Source organism: Sinocyclocheilus grahami, unplaced genomic scaffold, assembly GCF_001515645.1.
Source record: "Sinocyclocheilus grahami isolate Dianchi unplaced genomic scaffold, SAMN03320097.WGS_v1.1 scaffold975.1, whole genome shotgun sequence".
Lineage (NCBI taxonomy): Eukaryota > Metazoa > Chordata > Actinopteri > Cypriniformes > Cyprinidae > Sinocyclocheilus > Sinocyclocheilus grahami.
In genome coordinates, this window is record NW_015506154.1 from 148,611 (window position 1) to 172,779 (window position 24,169).

At 38.7% G+C, this 24,169-nt stretch overlaps 1 protein-coding gene across 1 annotated transcript in view; it reads right to left on the bottom strand.

Moving 5' to 3' along the window:
* Positions 1-24,169, bottom strand: part of ptprk (protein tyrosine phosphatase receptor type K) — a 181,663-nt gene that overhangs the window by 39,445 nt on the left and 118,049 nt on the right. Inside the window, exon 9 of the mRNA XM_016250223.1 lies at positions 4,254-4,580. Coding sequence (XP_016105709.1) covers positions 4,254-4,580 — 327 coding nt within the window. The remainder of the gene's footprint in view (positions 1-4,253; positions 4,581-24,169) is intronic.

Sequence of the window (24,169 nt, forward strand, 5' to 3'; positions counted from 1 at the left end):
GACTGAAATTAGCGTTTGATGACAAATATAAATTGTGCCTACATATGAATTTCTTTGCATAAGTAATTTTAAATGTAGGCACAACATTAATTCTGTAACTGTGACTGTGAGACTGCGCACATTATAAGAACATGTTCACTAGAAATCATTCTGCAGATAAAAGGCCATCGACACAACACAAAAGAAGGGGGCAGAAATGATAGCACACTAGTAGGAGTGTGTCAACTCATCAAAACAAGAAAATGTTAGCTTCAAAAGTCATTTGCATATGCGCAGATGAAAACAAATGGTGTGCCTGTTACCAGCGCACACCTAAACCTGGCTCTGCCAGCATTCAGCCCATGGAGTCGCTGACGGTGGCCTTTATTGTGCTGCAACACTATTCACATCAAGATGCCTGACAAAAAAAAGTTGTGCAAGCGATGTGCATGTCCCAGATGTGTCAAGAAATCACAGCAGCATCTTCACAGCATAACCCACTTATGACTGTCAGGTGCGCTTGTGTTCAACTGTTCAATATATTCCTGCCTTTATCCTTATTTGAATTATTTGCCTCACTCATCTCATCTACTGAATAAAAAAAGTTATATTTATACATTCCTGATCTGTTTCTCCGTGAGAGAGACGTTACACCAAGAGGCTTTAACCGTCAGCGTAATCATGTAAACATTTTAAATGGGCCAATGCTACACTCGATCATTTGGACATATTGTCAGTCAACATTTCAGCAGATCAGTGTGTTTCTGGCTGAGATGTGAGATCTATATGGACAAAAGTATTGTGACACCTGACCATTACAGCAACAGGGACTTTAATGACACTGCATTCCAAACACACAGAAATTAATATGGAGTTGGTCAGATTCCACTCTTCTGAGAAGGCTTTTCACAAGATTTTGGAGTGTCACGGCATTGTCCAAAATGTCTTGGTAAGTAACTGGAAGTAAGGGGCCGAGCCCAAACCCTGAAAAACAGCCCCATATTATTATCCCTCCTCCAGCAAACTGTACTCGCCCATCAGACTGCCAAACATGGACAGGTTTCCACTGCTCCAGAGTCCAGTGTCGACATGCTTTACTCACTCCATCCCACTCGGAATTGTTCTTGGTGAGGTGAGGCTTCCATGCAGCAGCTCAGCCATAGAAACCCAATCCATGAATCTTCCGCTGCACAGTTTTTGTGCTGATATTAATGCCAGTGGAAGTGTGGATCTCATCAGCTCTGGAATCAGCAGAGCTTTGGTGACTTTCACGTTCCATACTCTTCAGCAATTGGTGAGCTGCTCTGTGACTTGACGCGGTCTTCAGTTGCTGCTGCTAAACGCTTATACTTTCCAGTAATACTTACAGCTGACCATGGAATATCTAGCAGGGATGAAATTTCATGAACTGATTTATTACAAAGGTGGCATCCTATCACAGTACCACGCTTGATTTCACTGAGCTCTGTTTGTAAACGCAGACTGCATGACGGGGTGCTTGATTTTATACACATGTGGCAATGAGCCTGACTGAAACACCTGAATTCAATAATTAAGAGTGTGTCCCGATACTTTTGTCCATACAGTGTATATGGACACTGGCTGGGCAGTTTCATGGTGGGATTATGGATTCTGTACATTCGGATCCAGGGACCCTATTATTTTCAAATTCCATGAGGACACATAGTCATTGGTTGTCATCGGCCATTGGAAGCCCTGGTCTGTTCAAATAGCATAAGTCACCAATACAATCTGAGATTTGTTTCTATTGCCAAACTGGCTGAACGCATAAACATCTGTAAATGGAGGAAGATTGGGGTTTGGTGCCTTAATACTTCAATGTTCTTCTGACGACACATTGCAGTACTTAAACTGTGACATTGGATTATTTATGGATGCGCACCATTTTTTTTGGTTTCACTCTCTCACTGATCCTCCAATCAAAGATCTAGATGGCTCACCTCAGTATGGAGCAAAGCGAGAGAGGGCAAAATAAATTCATGTCAGACTCCCTTGTGCCTGAGCGCTTATCTGTGGACCGACGCCGAGCCGAGAAACTCAACCAAACACAACAGAGTCCAGAGCCACATCACACTCCTCGTGTGTATGTTATCATACAGTGAGAATCAGTGATCATCTGCCCTATACTCTTAAAAATAAAGGTAATTCACGATGCCATAGAAGAACCTTTTTGTCTAAATGGTTCCATAAAGAACCTTTAACATTTGAAGAACCTTTCTGTTTCACAAAAGGTTCTTTGTGGCGAAAGAAGGTTCTTCAGATTATAAAAAGGTAAGAAAGAGATGGTTCTTTAAAGAACCTTTGACTGAATGGTTCTTTGTGGACCCAAAAATGGTTCTTCTATGGCATCGCTTGAAGAACCTTTTGAAGCACCTTTATTTTTAAGAGTGTACACATAGCTGTGCAGAGGGACGTGGCATAATGACACTATATGGAAAAGAGCAAGTCAGCACACCTGGACCAGCAATTACAGCACAATCACATGACACACCAAATTAACCTGTACTACGTCATTCTAGGGGACCTCAGCAAACTTACAAGGTGACTTAAAATAATTTAAAATAAGACAAAATAAGCTCTAAAATAAGCTAAAACAATGAAAAATCAAGATAATTCTTATTTTAAGGCAAGACACTACATGCAAACCATTTTTGTCATGCACTGGTCAATTTTGAGATTTTGGGCTATTGTGCTTCTATAACGTGCCTTCTTTCAGTCTATGTTCACACTGTCAGTGCTTGGGATTGACAACCGCATTTATTTACGGGTGTGAGTTTTGAAATGCAGTTTACAAGAGTCAAGACTGACTGTAAGAACGTGCAACGAAAGTCATATTCATATGCTATTCATGACTATTAGACTACTGGATTCATGACATTAGTTAAAAGGTTTATCCTATTCACCTGAAGTGTCTTTCTTACCATGACGAGACAAAAACATTAAAACCCATTATAAACGAGGCATTTGTTGCATCCAGTGGTGACATAAGTACTGATTATAATGACTTATACTGTTGTTTTACGCATTGCGTTGCATATCGAACCGCGTAAACATAAAACCATGTCTGCATTTGTGATCGGAGAAATGACAAACAACAAGTGCTACTCTATACTGCTCAAAACTCGTGTTTGAATCATCAGTGGCAAATCCTTTAAATATGAAAGCGTACTTACAGGCTGTGAGTCAGCATTATTTGTCAGAACACCGGCATTGTACAACTGTAAAAAATTACTTTAACAGACTAAATTAATTTAAAGGTAAAAAGCTGTAAAAATGCTACAGTAAAAACCTGTTAAATGGTTAACGGTAAATTCCCCTACTATATACGGTGAAAAACTGTATTGGACATTACATGTATTGGACATGAATTTAATGGTAGTATACCGCTTTTGGAAGTGAAAACGACCGTATAATTTACAGTGAATAACCATAAATTGATTTTCCCAGAATTCCCTGCGTTACATTTCAAATTTGATGTTTTTTTGTTGAAATAACTATGTTTCTTCTTAGTTTTTTCTTATCAGTTTTGTATATTAGGCTTGTGTGTTACACCTAATGTTGTTAAATTAATGTTTATTGCATTAATTCAGTTTCACGTGTGTTACCGTGATGGTGTTTAGTGTTTGTGTGAATAACACTGAGCAGCTTCTATAAATGTTATTATTTAAAAGCTGCTTGTGATGGGCTTTGGTTCGTCGTGTGACTTTCTCATCACCTCCTGCATTTGGTGGTTATCAGTGTATCACAAAGGTACAAAACAGATTTCAGTACTTCAATAGGTTGGTATATTAACATTATATCAGTTAATGAAATTACGGTATTTAACTGTAAATTTAAGTTAAAACCGTAAAACCTAAAACGTTGCTACCGTATTTTTTACGGTAAAATTCCGGCAACCACAGCTGCCGATTTTTTTACTGTAAATTTTACGGATTTTTTTTTTACAGTGTAGCCTACTCTCCCAGGAAAAAGTCCTTTCTTTGCGTAAATATTTGGACTGTGTTATGCAAATCTTCCCACCCAGTGACGTAGACATGTGGGGATGTGTTAGAACGAGCCGTTTTAGGGGGGCGTGGACGAGTCTTAACTTTTATAAAGAATATCTCTTTGGGTTTGAGACTTTAATCTTTGCAACTTCAGGGATCTTATCTATTCACGAACAGCTTGTAAACACTCCAAAGAGAAAGGAAAACTTGAAATCGCACCATATGACCCCTTTAATAGTTATTTTAAAGACTTATGTTGTTGTGGACAGTAGGGTTGGGAAGTGGTTCTCATACCATCCTCCTCCGTCTGGATGACGGTCTCGTCGCTCTCTTTGCGTCCCTCCGGGTTGGTGAGGATCATCTTCAGGCTGACGTTGGTGTTGGGAGGCAGGTTGCCCAGCACGTGTCGGGGGGCTTTGGGGTCCATCTCCAGGCAGTCGGCTTTGCTCTGGTTGGTTTTGTGGTAGTGGTAGCAGATGGTGACGTTGAAGGTGTGGCAGCGGGTGATGTTGTAGCCCAGCGACTCCCAGTCCACGGCGATGAAGCGTGCCTGCGTCTCTGCGATCTTCAGACTCTTGGGGGTCCGCATGGGTTCTGAGAGAGAAGACGAGAGACAGGTTACACTAGCCTACACGATTCACACTCAGCAGGACTATAACACTGAAACATGTTCACATATCAAGAAGAGAACTAAATGTACTTTAGTGATACAAATACAGCTCATTGTTAAAATGGGACTCAGAAGTTGTCACCCTCCTGGAGGCAAAATAAAAGTATGATGACATGATACAGACACATTCATTTATTTAGATCTGTTCCGCAATTGCTTGCAATATTAGCTCATCTCACTCCACATTTTTGTTATGGCTTTTATGATTGTTTCTGCATTTGAGAGATCTGAGTGTCAGTTGTGGACAATCCATGATATTTTATGCAGGCATCATTCAGGTCAGCAGGTTTTATTGCCACCCAAACCATTAAAACCATCTAATTGCATGTTATAGAGTCATTCATGTTGAATTTTTTCACCTTTCATTTTTGAACTCATAATCTTAGATCGAAATGTCATGTCTAGATCTTCCTGTGAAACATCTTCTCTCTGGTGACGTTTGCAGGTTTTCTCCAATCATTTAGTTCTCTTAAATGCTGAACATTTCTTACCATCCACTGCAATCTCATTCAAATCCGCCTGCATCCAATCAACAATCGATGCATAAATCCAAATATTTTTCATGATCTATTTTACTTAGATTCATGTCACAATACAGAGAAGATCTGACTCTATTTCAGTTTCATAGCATCTTTAAAATTCTGAAAAAAGACATTAACGACAGGATTCATAGAGATGCCTTGTTCCGTTTTAATCTCAGCTTGAACAGCCACACAGATGAAAAACGAGACTAAATGCTGCAAAGCCACACAAACCACAGCGTTCGGATTTAAATTTCTCTTTCTGATGTTTAAATTAAAAAAGGTTGAAGTGAAAAGCGAGAGTGAACTGGTACAAGCAGCGCGCAAGAGAGATGGGAAGTGCTGTGAAAGCAAATGAGGCACCTGTGGACCAGATAAAGGCTCCTTCATACACACACAGATGCAGACATTTGAAGCATCTCTAAACTAGCCCATACATCAGCAAGAGAGAAGCTTCTTATAACGCCTCCCCATAATGCATCAGTGCAGTACTCCAAGATGGCTTGTAATTACTGTAACAGAGTAATTCACCTGTGCCAGACAGTTCATCAGTGTCAATACTGCACAAACACACACACTGCATCGTGCAAAAGCATGCAACACACATGCAGCGGAGAATGCATGTGGCCATCTTTTCTCTGGGATGAAACGCAGAATGTTTTTTCTGTGTTGATGGTTGGTCATGAGATGCAGATGTAGATGTAGTAGATGGTTGGTTATGACTGAATGTTCGGTACGCTGTGACCCTAACATTCATCTTTGACTTAACCTTAACTCTAACTAAACTGTAACCTTCGTGTACAGTCATAAATCAGCAAACCTCTCAATAAAGTCAAACCGGGTCTATTCCCAGCCTTAAATAACCTTTGACCCGAGAGTCAGCCAGGCCTGAGCTGAGGTGTGTGGGGTCAGAGACCAGATGTAAGAAAACTCAATAGTGTAGAGCTGTTGCTACACAGGGAAACACACACACACACACACACACACACACACACACATCAATACAAGAGCACACAGAAACTATGTATTTTCATGCAGTTTGTTTCAAATGTTTTAAACATTAAACCAGATGTGCTATTATTCAGATAACAGAAAACTGATCCTAGAAGGTGGTTTATGCAAATGTCTGCTACTGTGCCCCCTGTGGCAACTCTGAGAGTATAATGCATATTTTGTGTTCCGTTACATTGCATTGCGGAAAAAAAAATCTCTGAATGTAACCAATGAAATCAGAACTGAAATCATTCTCTAGCTAGAAGTGTTTGCATCCACATATTTGTGTAGAGTATGTTTTCTAATTTGTATTTGTATTTATTTATATAGCACTTTTCACAGTAGATTTACAGAAAGTCATACTGATACGTCAATAATGCCTTAGTAATATAGGTTTAATATATGGTTTTAGGTCTGGACAATATGGCATAAAATGATGATATAAACGATCCTCAGAATTTAGATTGAGCTATATTGTATTTAGCTATATTGTGCTTGAGTGTAATTAAAGTCACAATGAAATGGTAAAAGCGTCAATTATGGCATTTGGATTAAACATTACATGGCTTTTACTTTTTAATTTTTTTTTTATGAAACACAGGCATGAATGAACCATTCAGAGTATGATCTATAACATGCATGTATTTTCATTTCATGCCAACTTCAAGAGATATAAATATTAGTCAGTTTTGTTTTTAGAGAAAAAGATTTGGGTTAGTCAGTAGAAAGAAGTCATTACTACATGACTACTCACAAAATCAATAAACAACATAATATCAAATACTGATAGGAGTGTATATATTTTATATTAAAATGTTTAAAATATTACATTATTATTAATATTAAGATATGCATTTAACTATTTTACTTTATACAATTGTATTCAATTATTAGACAATCATAAAACCGCATGGAGTGATGCAACAGATGCAGAAAATCAGTTGAACTGGTCGTTGTAGAGTTAAACAGTAATTACACACACATGAATGCCATCGCTGACCAATCACAGTCAACTGTTTTAGAAAGCCATGTAAACATGAAAAACAATGCAAGTATGACATTGAATGAAAGCCAGTGGCAGGTGAGAGAACATAATGTAAGAAGAGAAAACTCTGGGGAAGAACAGAAGCAGAAACCCAGATCAGCGGGTGGCATGTGAACCGAGGGCAGAAGACTAAATGAAACAGAGAAAGGAAGCACACACTCTCAGTACATGCAGCGCACACGCACACACACACACACACACAGCTCAGGAGGCCCTGTCCATGTAGTCTAATTAAAATGAGATGCTCGAAATACAGATGAGGAACTTGTTAACACAGAACAGTGATTGGCTGTTTGCTCTGAGCTTATTAATAACAAAGCGAATCCCATCATCCCTTTGGGTGACATTTTCTCTCTCTGACTCACGATTGTCACGAATCTTCAGGAAAGCAAAGAAAACAAGACTTTTGGCCTGATATTAGAAAGAATGCAAAAGCGCTTTCTCTTCTGTTCTTATAGCCGGTGGGTTGTCAGGTTGAGGAAGACCTGCATCATTAGGCAGATTTAGTGTCAGTGTCCAATAGCAAGAACTCAAGATGCATTTCTGCATTTAAAACCAAACAGGAGTCCCAAGACGAGCTTTCAAAGGGGAGTTAGGTTAGGGTTAGGGCTTGACTAACCCTAACCTAACCCTAACCCTAGGGGAGTAATTCATTTTAATAGCAAATTGCAGCTGTGGTCTTAAAGATGTCAGATTTGTTACTGAGCTTTGATGGTGAATTTAGAAAAAGCAATTGATCTCCGAGGGTTTTACAGTCCAACAGCTTCTGTTACTCGCAACTGTGAACACGCTTATTCAGAAATAATGGATGAAATCAGAATCAGAGCTAAATGCAATAAAGCTAAAGACGAGTCTCTAGAGCCAATTCAGCTCAAAACAAGTCACTATGTAAGTGTCAGCCATGGCAGGGAGGGTTTGTTCATCTCATCTGAAACGGCCTGATGTATGGTATCCTTCTCGGCTCAATCACAGACAAAACACAGAGAATGCAATCCCACACAGTTTCCAAACAGTTCTCATTAAAACACACTCATTATTCTCCAATCTTCTGCTAACTCTGATGTTTCTTTCTTTCTCCTGGCTGCTCCGCTGCGCTTTTCTGATGATTAAATGTATGTATCTACAGCCGTGATTGTGTTAGACGAAGACAGACACTCTCCAATCGATCGGCCGCTCACACAAGCACCAATCCTGATGTTTATTCTATTAAATTAGATTTTTTCATCAGGATTACAGCAGCCGTACACTGTACATACACAATCATAATAGAGCAATAGTCTGATAGTCTAGCCGAGTCTGATGTCACGCTAAGAGGCATTTTATTTCATGGATTTGCTATCATTATTTCTGCTGTAAATGTAATATAAGGAATCTTGAGGCAATGTCTACGTTTTGATGATAAATCCACTACTGTTTTATATAGTCTATACAGTATTTAATACTATTTAATTACATCAGAAGTAACTGTAATTAAATTACAAACAGTGTAATCCCTTACTTTACGTTTTCAAGGGGAAGTAATTAAATTACAGTAATTTACTACTTAGTAATGCATTAAACCCAACACTAAATTACCCACGATTCTCTTCTCGTTATGTGTACATACCCACAACAGCCAATCAGTGGTTTGCGGCACATTCACACTCTAAAACCTCTTAAAACGGAGGAGAAGAAAGCATCTCGCGACTCTTCGAAAGCTCTCGATGGCGATCGTACGATTGTGGGTCTCTTAAACAGGAGGAGGCGGGACAACGCGACTGTCGCCGTGGCGATAAGGAGAAGTCACTCACTGTCAAGTATAACCCACGAGAGAGGAAATTTATACGCATCCAATTCACACCCGCGATCCGTGATCAATTCAGCCTGGCTGGAAAAAGCGTGAATTTAAGTGGCGAGCTGAAGGCTGATAGATCCCTGACATCCTCCATCAGTTTAAATGTCAAGCAAGCAATAAAACGTAGTGGTGAACAGTGATGAATTGCTCTGATTTGGCACGGCCCATCAAACCCAGAACCACACACACTCTCGCACGCACAGATAACATTTGTATTGCCAACAATTACCAGCCTCCCTCTTCCTGTCTCTCTGAGCCGGGATCAATACGAGTGGAGAGCTGCATTAAGTTGCTAGATTAAAGCATTACTCCTCTGTAATAAAGCTTTATTGATCAGCCACTCCATGATCAAATCCGAACACACTTCCCTCACACCGCCCGCGTCAGCCGGGATTTCTTCACTCCACAGGAAGCAGCGGTCCTTTTGGACGGGCTCTCAAAACACACACTTCCTGTCTATCCTACACACTCGAAGAAAAGTCTGGTCTGAATCTGAAAATAGCAAGCTGTGTTAATATGAAGGGATTTTCCGTATTGATTTTTCCCCGTATTTTGAATTGCGTTGTGTTTTAGGGTTAAAAGAAATGTTGGTAATTTAACGGATACAGTCCTGGCAGAAAATGACTCATTCCCTTTCCATTTTTCTATGCCTTGCACCTGCCTCAAATCAGTAATACATTGATAATTAATATTCAATTGGGAAACAGAGCCTAAAACATTTTGCACACCTGTCAATGGCTGGTGAATGGAGAAAAGCGGCTATGAAACTGCATGTGCATTATTTCATTAAAAAGCAGGCAGAACAAAAATGGGGTAGCACAGTTTTAATTATCATTTTTAAAGTTATCTATTATTATTATTATTATTATTAACCAACTTATAAAATTGAATCTAATTAAATAATATCACTATAATACTACTGAACTGTAAAGTAAAAACAAATATTATTATTAATTTATATAATGACAGCACAATACTAATTGTGGGTTGCTTTTTTTCCTGTTTCAAACATTAAACCATAACGCTTTTATTTTTGGTGGAAAACTGCAGGGAAACCATCAGATTACATATTTATATGATTACAACACAGTCTGTGCCATTTGATAATCATGCGAAACCATAATGTGTTCCCAAGTACTGTTAAAATAATAAAAACCTTGAGTAATGAGTCTCGTATACTGTACTCAAAAAAGCTGATGCTCGGCGAGTGTTGATTTTAGGTCCTGCTGGGAAACGATTCAGAAATTCCAATATTTGTGACAAATGTCTAATATTTTATTTTCACCTTTCTAGACCTAGGTCTGTGTGTGAAGTATAGTGCTGAAAGCCACACATAAATGAAAGCTGTGAGCTGGAACACAACAAATCAGAGTATATATTTATCTGTCCTGCTGTAGATAAACAGGAATACTACTGTTTTACCGGTCATACTGAATGTTTGTCGTGAAGACAATGCAATAAAAAGTATATTTCTTTGTTTTATGCAGCAGTGGTCAGTCTGTCTTTCCAATCATATTTAATTCAGCCTGCAAACACACTGCATGTTTACCAGAGATCTTCTCTACCTAGTGCACACTACAAAAACTCCTACCAACAAGCCCAACAGAGAGTGACATTTCAAGACAGCAAAGAGCAAAGCCATTGATTTCATTAGCAAGTGTTATTGTTTTTCATGAGGCAGTGCTTTGTGTCATTTCACAATGCATCAGTGGACACACACACACACACACACACACACACACACACACACACACACACACAAACACACAAACACACACACACACACACTCTCTCTCTCTCTCTCACATACACGCTCTCTCTCTCTCTCTCTCTCTCACACACACACACACACACAAACACAAACACAGACTCTCTCTCTCTCTCACACATACACACACAAACACACAAACAAACACACAAACACACACACACACACAGAGACACAGAGGCTGTGTTTGTAACGCGGGACTGTCTCCAGCCTCAGTCCAGCAGCACAGATCAATGGTAATCTCATTCACAATGACTTCTCAATGGCACAGCTACCTGATGAATAGACTCATCGATTTGCTGTTGTTCTGCCACTTCATGCAGGTGAAAACACATCGGCTCTTTTTGAATGAGTCTGTATGGGAGGAAAAAGATTCCCAATGAGGAGTGGCGTGTCGCCTCAGATGTCTCTTCTGCGCTGCTTTAAGCTGAGCTGCGTCCAAAATGAAAACCTGAAGACACATTTTCTGAAGAAAGAGAAAGTGGTGTTTGTCTACATTAACCTCACTGCTGTAAGGCTAGGCTGTGAATACTAACACTAGGTGAGAAGAGTACATCATGTTTCTGTTAAGGTGTTAAAAACTCCATCTTTTCAAACAAAACTAATTTCTTTAGCAAAGAAAATGACAGCAATAAGCCACAAAAGTCACATGATACAGTGTTTTCAGCATATGTGTTGGCCGACAGAAAGCTGCTTGGTTTGAAAGTGACGACTGTGTGCTGTGCTTCATTCATTTTTATGTTATTGTGTGATAAGAGTCGCTTTCACTGAAATTTTGCAAACATGACTGCACCCACAAAAATAATTGAATAAAATACAGCAATGTTAACAAAATTCTGAGTGGTAATTAGGGTTATTAAAGTTAACTAAAAAAAAAAACATGTTACTTTACAGAGAGAGAGAAAAAAAAACCTTTTAGCTACATCTTTTTTTTTTCAATTTTGGTAACATTTCTCTTTTTCATTTAGCTTAACTTGGTGCACTAAAATAACTACAAATGAATCAAATGTAATAAAAACGATATATACGTACACTGTTGTTCAAAAGTTTGGGATCAGTACAATTTCTGAAAGCCTCTTTTGCTCACAAAGGCTGTTTATTTGATCAAAAATACAGAAAAATCAGTAATATTGTGAAATATTATTACAATTTAAAATAAAGTGTTTCTATTTCAATACACTTTCATATATCATTTATTCCTGTGATGCGCAGCTGTATTTTCAGCATCATTACTCCAGTCTTCAGTGTCACATGATTCTTCAGATATCATTCTAATATGCTGATTTATAATCAATGCTGGAAACAGCTGTGCTGCTTCATATTATAATAATAGTAATATAAATAAAAACATTTATCTCAATGATATTAAAAAACACTGTTGGTAATAATAACAATAATGATCTGAAATAAAAACCAAAAAATATTGTTCACTGTTCATAATTCATGATTTTTTATTGTTGTTTGGCAACACTCAGCAGATCAATAATCAAAGATCATTGCATACTCCAGATCTGAGCTGACGTGTGCTCTAAAGACCCTTTCCTCTTCCTCACTAACAATATCATGTCTTTGTTCATAAAAACAAGAAGCAGAAGAAGAAAGCCACAGCAGATGAGGTGAGCAGTGTTTGATCCTGCAGTCATTTAGCATTCAGAGTGACACTTCACTTCCTTCAGCAGCATCTGAAGATGGCTTTAACCCACAAACACGTCCTCCGACTACTTCAGACTAAACGAGCGGCGATGAGCGAGAGTGCCTGTGTATAAACGAGTGCTTTACACGGGCGACACTTGATCACAAAGGCAATTTATCCTCGACTCCACATAATGGAGCAATGAAAGAGAAAAGGGAAGAGAGAGAGGCCAGAGTAATATGAGGCATTTCATTTAATTGCTATAAATCGGAGGGTCAGGGAATGTGGATGTAATTTTGAAGGGCTGTTTATCGGACCAGCGGATCTTCGAGCCGATATTGAAAAGCTCGCTGGAGAGGGAAGACGGGAGATGGACGGCTTTTCTTAAGCAGAGCCATTCAAAGCAGGCTCGTTCAATTACCTATTTGATCCCTCCTTATTCGTTTCATCGACGCGTTTCCTCTAACATATTTGGCCAACACAAAGACTGTCTGCCCACATACTTCCCATAATGCCATTACTCAGGGAGACTCACATGTCCAGCACAGTGTAATCACGGCTAAAGATCCAATACTGGTTAGCTTTAATTATGCTTTTACACCACAAGTGAGACTCCCTGTGGGCCGGAGGAAATAGAAAACGGCAGAGAGAGAGGTCTGTAATGGGCCGCGCTTCATAAATTTCAAGACAATCAATGCAGCAGTCTGCTAATGGTGTGTACATTAGCTAAGAAACAAACACACACAGACACACACACAGACACACACACACACGCACTTATCCGACAGTGTGCGCTCCTTAAAATATGACGCTATCAGCTCTTTATCATCATCCTCAATTTGGCCTCTAAACAGCAGTTGTTTACGGCAGATCGACAGACACGGCTTGTGTTTGGACTGTAAACTCAAACACTCCAACGAGAATTATAGCTCTGTTTCACTCGTCATGAACTGGTTATTATTGTTGAAAACTGAATTCTGCTTCCTTACAAACGTTATGAGTGTGAATCAACAAAGAGAATAGTGTGCTGTAGGGCTGCGGTGACTAGATTGATTAATCGATTTTAATCAGTTCTCATTTCGATGAACCGATATCGATTCTTAAATCCCAAGATCGATCTGTGTCTAGCTTGTTTTCTGCTAATGCAAAAATAAAAATTCACTAAACATTATTGGATCCAATAATTGCAATAACCTTTGTGCTTTCTTACTTTTGATATGAAATTAATCTCCACTTTCAAATTCTGTCAAATTTATTAAGAAATACCAACAATAAATGTCGTTCTGACACTCTTGAGGACAGGACAGATCGCTGTGGTGACATCAGAAGAAACTTACTGAAATGCATCATGTCTCATGTAATCTGTCACGAATCCGGTCCATGAACTTCCGTCTGCTTGCCATCAGAGGTCACCCTTTCCATTACATTGACTCTCGCACACTACACACTGTTGCATATCATCCCGGACTACATATCCCATCATCCATTGTACTGATTGCACACAGCACTGATTGCACACAGCTGTATCCAATCACACATTCACTATATATCACTCAATCTGACTCTTATCAAACTGCCGAGTATTGTATGCGCTTATCGCCAGCAGTGATAGCTACTTTACAGAGCCCTCGTTAGTTTCCCAGTCCTAGCCTAGTCTTGCCCTGTCTGTTTTCTTGGTTTCTGATCTTTGCCTGTTTTCCTGGATTTATCCCTCCAGTCTCGCCCTTTTGATTCTGTTCGCCGATCGTTGACCTACGCTAGCCCTAGGATTATTCTTGTCTTGCCCGCCATATACCTGTTTGCCATTGTTCGACCCTGACTGTGTTTCTGACCTCTTCTGATTTAAATAAAAGCTTGCACATGGATCCGCACGTCTCACGTCTTGTCAGCCCCGTAACACAATCGACCAATAAGACATCAATAAAACAACTTACGAACAATACGTCACGTAATGTCACATTTACCTCAGCAAAGACATTCAATGCCCATGAACTCGATAGTCAGCTAGAAAAAATTAAATATGCACTAAATTACATATTCATTATATTTTTGTCTTCATTATTTATTTAATGCATGTAGTTTTGTATGTATTTAAGTTTTTATGACAGACACTGTTTAAATGTTTATTTCAAAAAATGAACTGGAGTAGAAACATAACATCTCATTAAAAAGGGATTTTTTATATAAAAAAAGCATTTTAAATGTTTGTATACAAATCAGCTGTTCATAGTTTACAGCTTTAGTTGAAAGAGACTGCTTTCCTTGAGAAAAACTGGCATACTGTCCCTGATATGCATCCGAATGAAACAATGTTGAATTAAACTGTGAATCAAAATCACAATCTAATGATGAGAACGGTGTCAATACTCAGTTCTACAGTGCTGGATATCTGGACAGAGGTATCTGTTAGCGCTCCCATTCATCTCAATGGCAGCTGCTTGGCTGACGCAGGACCCCGGGGTGTTTGTGATTAGAAACCTGCACTCATTGACACTCAGTCAGAGAGTTTTGAGCCAATTTGAGCAGGGCTGGCCACAGCTGCTTTAAAGATTACGAGCTCAAAGGTCTTTATATATATAAAAAATCTCTCAGGGGCAAACTGGACCAAAGTGACCAGCCAAACCCAGACCTCTTGATGGAGCCGTGGCTTGGCGCTTACGCCGCCTTCTCTTCCAGCTCTGAGAGGCTGAATTTTGAACTTCCAACTTTGAAAAGTGCATTAGAACTGCACTTGATGTTGATCTCGCTGCCCTTCTCTCCCCCTCAACTCCCGTCCACTGGAAGTGGCAAAATGGACAAATTTCTTGTTTTCTATTTCAGACCATGTGAAGCATAAAGAAGAATCATCATCTCAGACTAGAAAACAGCAGAAGACGAGAGCAACAGGGCGAGAGACTGATCTCACCTGATAACCTTTTAACATCTCAGACGTTCTGCTTAAATCACTCTCCACAACAAGCTTAAAGCCGCTTTTATCATCAGCCTTGACACTGACACTGAATCAAAGACAAACTCCTTTTCTTCTGCACAGATTCTGCATTCCATCCACCAGCACTCATCCTCTCAGCGGCTGAATGGACGTGTAAACACCTGTAAAGAGCCCAAACGAGGCTGACTCGAGGGATGAATACATAACCAACCCTCACCATCTGCTAATTACTGGAGTCCAATCAACTCATCAGCTCCTCTTGCCGAGCAGAAGCATTACGCTGCAGTGTCCGCTCTGCCTGAGGGTCACCCAGAGGAAAGAGCCATCACATCTTAACTCATTCCCTCTCTCAATAAGAGAACAAATAGAGACTTCTGCCGAAAGCACCTGCTTCTGTGATGCTTCCCCAATTCATCTCACATCAGAGGAGATCTCAACAACACTCCTCCAAGACCAGGTGATCTGAACTGCTAGCCCCATTTCTGTTTATTTAGTCATTTAGCAGACACTTTTATCCAAAGCTACTTACAAATGACGACAATAAAACCAACAAAAGAGCAATAATATGTAAGTGTTGTGACAAGTCCCGGTTAGTCTAACGCAGTACTTTAAAAAAAAAAATGTAATAAATAAATAGAAAGAAAACTAGTAGATAGAATAATATTCCTAACATTCCTGCTGAGGAACTCTATTACAGTCATAGTTCACCCCAAAATAAAAATTCAGCCCAAATTTGAAACCGTCAAGGTATTCGTATATTTATTTCTTTTTGTGGAGTTTAGGTTGCTCTTGTATAAAAAAAGTACTTTTTTAAAAAAATCTATAATAATAATTAAAAGAAACTACTTCAGATTTTCTACTGCAAAATGTTATGCTTAATTCAATGTTATTTGTCATTTCTTTTGCAATTGTGATTTACTAGTAATTTCTGAGTGAAAATTGTTTCTACACCATTTTTTTTCAGTATATCATGAAATCCTAATGCTTTTGCATATTTAAACTCATGACATAGTATTGAACCAATGGCATATGGTATCAACCTTGGTGTGACTCATCTTAAATATGTACAAAAATAAATGTGATCAAAGCAGATGAGAAGATTTTCAGTGAATAACATCACAAAATTCAGTCTGTTCCTTAGAGAACTTGTTATATACTACATTCATCATATGGATGTTTTCGTGTTTGATCAAGTTTTGATCATTTCGGCAGCCTGACAGTCACTGGTTAGCATGGATATTCTGCTGAACGACCTAAAAGATGACAGAAAGTTTCTGCTCAGTTATTCCTCCAAGTCCTCTGAAGTATGAAAGAGGAACATTTGAGCGCTAACATTTTCACTTCAGGAGGGGTGTACAGGAGACTTTACAAATCCTAATAAACCCCACTTCCTCCTGCATATCGTTTCACTGCGAGAGTCTCTGCGGCTTCCCTCCATCTGTCTGTCTCTCGTCTGCGGGACTATTAGAGTGTGAAGAAGCTGGATTAGTTTAAGCTTTTTCCATCATCATATGTTTTCTACTGTCAGGCCTCAAATCTCCCTCCCGCTAGGAAGCACAGAGGGCCCTTACGTGTTACTAGGCAACCAGGGACAGCCCATAATCTTTGTTTTGACAAATAAACAAGGGAAAGAGTGAGATGATGCTGCGCCGGGTGATGGGAGATTTGTGAGCAGTCCTTGTGCTGTGTCATCTCATCTTCTTCATCTTGCTTCTGTCACCTGTCTCACACACACGGCCCTGCGCCGCCAGCACTGGGATTGCTTGATAGTTGACACACAACCTGTCTGTGAACTTATTAAATCAGCATCAAGACTGATGTATCTAAATGTATCTGAATGTTTCAGGGAAAAAAGGTACAACAGTTGTCACTGGGGTGCTATCCTTTCAAAAGCTACTAATACTATATGCACCATTTACTGTAGGTACTAATATGGAAACTTTAGGTGCTACTATGCACCTTTAAGGTACCAATATGCACACTTTAGGGGTAAATAAGGTACAGAAGTGTACATTTTGAAAAGCTTTTGGACCTTTTTGTCTGAGAGTGCTTTTCAAAATGGAATTAAAATCAACTCTTGTTTACTGTTTCTGGACTTTTTGTGCTTGATATATTGGTAAATTTTATTCTAAAGGAAATAAAAGCTGCTTTCATCATATTTTTTGATCAAATTGAACAACTTTCCTCAACTCTCAAACGACTCTTCAGGCCGTGAAGTTTAATGAGGTGCGAATGCAACTGGCAGGATGCCTGAAGAAGATGCCAGAATGACCAGCATGCACAGTTCTTTTTCCAGATATATTTAATTGTAACTTGGCAGTCTTTTGGAATTTCATAATGATTTTTATACTGTCAATATAAAAAGTAAGTTTATTTGGGTGGAATGTTTTATGCCTTTGATTTGCTTTAGTTTAACCACTGATCTGATTTCAGATGTAGTGTGTCGTTTCTGCACCACCAGTGTCACCAAATGTAAGAGCAAAAGTAATGTTTCCTCGCTTGTCTTCCATTGGTCAGTCAGTCAGACAGTCCCGCCCCAATCTAACACCATTGGTCGAGTCAACCTACAAATGTCTTTCTTACAGCTGTTTCTACACATTGAGCTTGTAAGTATGTCATCATCTACTAAATATCCACCCTTCAGCTTTAAACTAAATGTTATGATTGAACGTTCATTAATCCTGGTGACTGATTTACCCAGATTACCAAATCAGACTTGCTCCAGTAGACTCAACACTGTCTAACACAATCTAGAGACGTTAAATATTCAATCCAGTGCTTTAGCTGAGAGGAAGAGGAGGAAATTCAAAAGATCCAGCGTTCTTTCAAGGTGTGAAAGTGCATTAAACACACACACACACACACTCACTCACACAGGTCTCAGTGCATCCCACACTTGATTTATGTTTCAACTTTTATCCTCCTCTGACAAGCGCTAATAAATCACTTCTTCAGTCGCGGCGGACATGAGAGAGCAAGGGAGGGGGAGAAAAGATAATCATAAAAAAAACGAGTGTTGCCTTCCACTGTCTCTACCCGAGGCAGCGGATAGAAAGAAAAGAGAAAAAACCCAAAAACTAATTCACACTATTCCCACGGGGAAAATGAAACATTGAGCGTGTCACAGCAGCATCATATCAATTACCCATAAAGCAACGGGGCAATCTCGCAGCCCCCCTTAACGATCAACACCACATCAAAATTTTCAATTAAGCGACTCTTGTAGCACCTTCCATACCTCTCTCTGAACATGTGCATTACTTCCTGCATTGCTTTTAGCTTCGGAGTTGGGTGCAATTGAAAGCACTTTTTCCGATGTGCACACACACACACACACGCACACACACACACACACACAACCTCTCCAGAGAGCTCTATTACTATCAGAGGGAAGTGAAACATGGGGCAACAGATGGAGATATTGTTCAGACAGAGAATGATAAATGCATTACATAACGCATTGCCCATCTATGCGCTGTCTCATCTGACCTCTGTTTGCTTATTGCTTAATTCATTTTCAGCATCAGTTTGAATGGAGTCACCAGAAACGGTGTGTTTGTGTGTCTGAGAGCGTCGGCGAGCAAAAGCACTTGTGTTTTTGCCATTATTGTTACATTATAGACCATATTATCATATAAACTCAATAGCTCTGCTGCACAACCTAGTGAGTGGCCCACCTAGACAGCATAGTTTAATTCATTTTCAGCATCAGTTTGAATGGAGTCACCAGAAACTAGGGATGCACGATATATCGGCCACCATATCGGTATCGGCCCATATCGGCTCATTTTTTCTGTTATCGGTATCGGCCTGATATCTGAGAGCGTCGGCGAGCAAAAGCACTTGTGTTTTTGCCATTATTGTTACATTATAGACCATATTATCATATAAACTCAATAGCTCTGCTGCACAACCTAGTGAGTGGCCCACCTAGACAGCATAGTAAGGCAGTGCTTTACTCTGGAACTATGAGTGTCAATGCATTCAGATAATTACACTACCGTTCAAAAGCTTGGAATAATTAAGATGTTTTAATGGGTTTGAAAGAAGTCCCTTCTGCTCATCAAGGCTGCATTTATTCAATCAAAAATACAGTAAAAACAGTAATATTGTGAAATATTATCACAATTTAAAATAATTGTTTTCTACGAAAATATATTGTAAAATGTAATTTATTCCTGATGCAAAGCTGATAAAAAAAAATTAATTATGTAAAAAATTTAAAGAAAAAAAAATGTCAGTAGCATTACAGTAGCTCAGCTGTTTTTTTTTAACTCTACTCTTTTCCAGTAACATGCAACCTCTTCCAACAAGCAGCATAATGAGAGAAAATGGTACTTTGCTGTTTTTTTGCATTGTATTGTGACTGCAGCTTTACAGCCGAGTGAACACTAAAGATCAAACTCTGCCGTGAACTGTCCAGCTATTCACAGTAGAACAATCGGTCCATTCAGACTCAAATAATGCTTGTGCAGATGCCTGAGATACATCCTACAATATTTATTTTTAAAAAAGTTCAATGTTGCAGTTCATCAGTATGTTTTTGTTATTTAAATTACTGGGTTTTATTCAGTAGTTTTATTAATTTATCTGCTCAACTCTAATCACCCTAACTGAGATCCACAGATTTTTTTTTTTTTTTAGATAAACACTTTTGAAATGAGAAAATAATCTGATAATAATATATTTTAAAATACATTGTTTCTCCCCTCTTACTTAGTTTGACTACTGCCCGCAGCTAATAAGTTCAGTGTAGTTACAGTAGATGCTTTTTATTAGTGGCTTGTAGAGTGTTTTCAAAATAAGTATTGTCCCGTGGAATGGGATGTATTTTTTTTTGAGATAAACACTTTTGAAATGAGAAAATAATCTGATAATAATATATTTTAAAATACATTGTTTCTCCCTTCTTACTTAGTTTGACTACTGCCCGCAGCTAATAAGTTCAGTGTAGTTACAGTAGATGCTTTTTATTAGTGGCTTGTAGAGTGTTTTCAAAATAAGTATTGTCCCGTGGAATGGGATGTCAGCAGACGAGGTGTATCTGCTCTGAGATGTTAGGAGGCCGGAAGCTCTTGTTCATGCACTAGTGCACTCATGGTGATCCGTGTGGAGTGGGAGGAAATGTTCTGCACTGCACTCGTGCACTGCTACACACACACACACACACTGAGGTAATGGGGTACTTTAACCATAGTACATGCCATCTGGACTATTACATACAAGCTAATACAAATCTGTGATAAAATGCTATTTTTGTCAATAACAGAACTGGCACTGTATATGCACTGTGTATGCACTGTATAGAAACTACAGATTACCACAGAAGGCAGCTATTTATTTATTTTTTTGCATCACATGCAGCAGACATATGTGCAATGATTAGGGCTGGCCATGAAAAAGTTTTTACGATTGAATTAAATTCCCATTCACAAGCTCTTGATTTTAGGGATGCACCGATACCGATACTGGTCTCCTGTACTCGTACTCGTTAAAATGCCCCGATACCACACAGCATGTGATAAGCGCCATATTCAGACAAAGAAACACCGACAACAGAACAACAGAAAGGAGTTAAGGATGTCTACTACGAAGTATATGTATGCAATGAATATAATGTTAAACATTCAATATTAACGCCTGTATAGCTGGTGTGCGCGAGCTGATAAACAAAGCACGCTGAATAGATTGAGAGAGATGTGCGATGAGATGTGCGAGCTTGTCGAGTGAATATATCTTTCTCACAGACATCACTGGAAAGTGTGTAGTTCTGTCGGATATGTCAAAAACAAGTAAAACAATGCACAAGTTACTCTTTGATGTTCACTCACTTAGCACACGCATAATTTGGATTAAAACTAAATCATAAAAATAAGACCATTCATAGGGGCATTCACTATAAACATCATTTATTTTCAACCTTAGGCATACACGACTTTCTGGCAAAAGTGAATCTAGCAGCCTGTGTGAAATGCGCTCGGCTGCACTGTTCTGCATCAGTACTATAGTTAATTTATGTAAGTGAGGATAGCAAAATAAAGTAAACTGTGACAAATCATACTCAAAAATTCTTCATACAGTGGACTACCAGTAAAATTGATACAAATTTGGAAATAAACTGAAGTTGGGGTTTTCATGAAGCTGGGTGACAGCACGCCCAGGAGACTACAGGCTGTTATTGAGGCTAAGGGTCACCCGGCTAAGTATTGATAGTTGTGTAAATACTGTCATACTAAAAGCTGTCTGAATTGTTTTGGTTGATTGTAATCCATTACATACCTTTCTATCAAAGTTATCTAACATTATCAAGATGAATTTGTTCTGACACAGTGTAACTCTGAGTTCTTGTCATATTTTATTAGCCTTTTCTAAACTATAGCGAATAAACTGTGATAATGTGAGAAATGTTGAAGGTGTCTGAATAAATGTAGGTTTGACTATCTATCTGATAAATGAAGTTAACCAACTAACATCATACATACTCTTTTGGTTTCTGTACCCAATATTTAAAAAATTTACAAATGCAATAAAAAAATCTGTATCGGTACTCGGTATCGGCAAGTACCAAAAATAAAAGTATTGGTATCGGGCGAGTACTGGAAAAAGTGGTATCGGTGCATCCCTAGTTGATTTGATTCAATTCTGATTCTATATTGATTTTTGGGGTATTTATCAGGTACAGCATATGTTAATTTTGGAAAAACAGAAAAAAAAATCTCTCTCAACTAAAGCTGTAAACTATTTAGGGAACCCCATCCGTTGGTACAATACTATAATATTAAAGGTTAAGATTAGCAAAAGAAACTATTAAATTCAATTGTGATTTATATATTGAATAAGATAATTATGTTTCTACTCCAATTAGTTGTTGAAATATGAACATTTAAACATGGATTAATTTCATGACAGATTTGTTCAAAAAATGCATTAGTTAATGATGACTACATTTAAAGGTTAAACAAAAATCTAAAGAATATGTAACAGTGCATGTGTTTATCAAAATAAACAAAAAAACAAAGCTTACTGTGATTATGGAATAGAAATAATGTTTAGTTAAGTTTTGTCCATGCATCAACTGAACACAGAAAGCATAGATAGATTAATTAGCACTGTCAACCCAGCCCTAGTAATAAGTAAAGTTATCATGCGTTATTTTTCTGTCATTCTGTCATCTCAAGAAACAGAACAGAGAACAGAGCATAAGGCAAGAACTCTGTGGGCTTCCGTATGTGAACTTCAAATCTCTGTACTCTTCCAGCATGCTGGCATTTTCATGAATTAATCACTGCTGTGTATTTCTGACAGCTTCAGTTCTGCAGATGGACTCCAGTTCAAACGCTCTCCATTCGTCAGGAAATCCCTCGCTTTTCCCCACATATTTTTTGTGCGTCTGCCCTTCAGTAAGGATTTTTCTCCCGTCTGTGAGGCGTGTGGCCGTGTGTGCGACACCGCTTACAGCAACACTACTCAGGGCAGAGTGAATGTCTGAAGCAGTAAGAATGGCATGTGCAGTAGATTACCTTTCCTCTGATGGTGTAATATTTGGTCACGGGCTCTTTTTTCATCTCATGTTTTATTCATAGGGTTGGGGACCGGCTGTGGGGGGGTTTATTGAGCGGGGAGATCGAAAATGTTGAAATCAGATCCGGCATGTGGAAATAGGCCGTGGTTTATGTGTTTTTTTTGCCTGAGGAAGGCCACTGTGGAAGCGTGAGACGAGCGAGAGCGACAGAAGGCAGATGAAAGGCCAGTAAAAGGTAATACGGACCTCGTACCGGCACTCCAGCAGCATGCTCATCCAAATGACTTTTTTAAAATTCAAATGAGGGCTGCTGAGGACCTGATAAACACAGAGTCAACACACACCTTAACCACTACACTCGCACAGGATTATGGGTAATAAGGGCAGGGAATAAATATCATTATATGTGCACAAACCCACCTCTGCATGTTGAGGTGAAGTGAGTAAAACACAGGGGACAAGAGCACATGGAGGGGGTGATTTAAAGGGACAGGTCAACCAAAAAACCAAAGACGTTGCCTACTCACTCTTCACAGCGCTCGATAAACATACAAGCAAAAAAAAGAGAACATTAGCAGAAAGTTGATGCTGTTCTATTCCATAAAATGAAAGTGTATAGTGAATATTAAAATGTAACACTATGCCACTTTGCGCTATTTTTTTGTCAATCCAAATTAATACAATCCGATTAAAATTTTATATGAACCCTAAATGTTTTAATCTGATTCAGATGTTCATTTACAGAGAAAGCCACCACAATAATGTCTCTGTGAGCATAATTGCCATATGTACCTTGATAACACATACCTAAAAAAAAAAAAAAAAAAAAAAAAAAATATATATATATATATATATATATGGCCACAGACCAGTTCATACACATCACCCCTTTCAATGGGATCGGAATTTTATTGGGAAAAAAATTGCTTGTCGCTGCAATCTTGATGCTTTTGTTGTGTTTTTGTTTCTTTGTTTTCATTTTCTGAGTGAAAAAAAAAATCCCTTTAAGATGATTTGAAGATATGGTAGCACTGATCCATTAGGCCAACACTTTTGTTCAGAATAAAAGGCCTACCAGAGCGTGTTTTTATGACAACGTTGTCCCCATATGAAGCCATTAAAAGACCTATAAACACCTACGATATGTTAAGAGTGGAGAAAATCATCTGAATACTGAAAAGACACAAGCACCATTAACATTAATACCCAGCGCCATTAACATTAATATCAAGGAACAGCACGATGTGGCAAAGAGCTCAAATAAAATA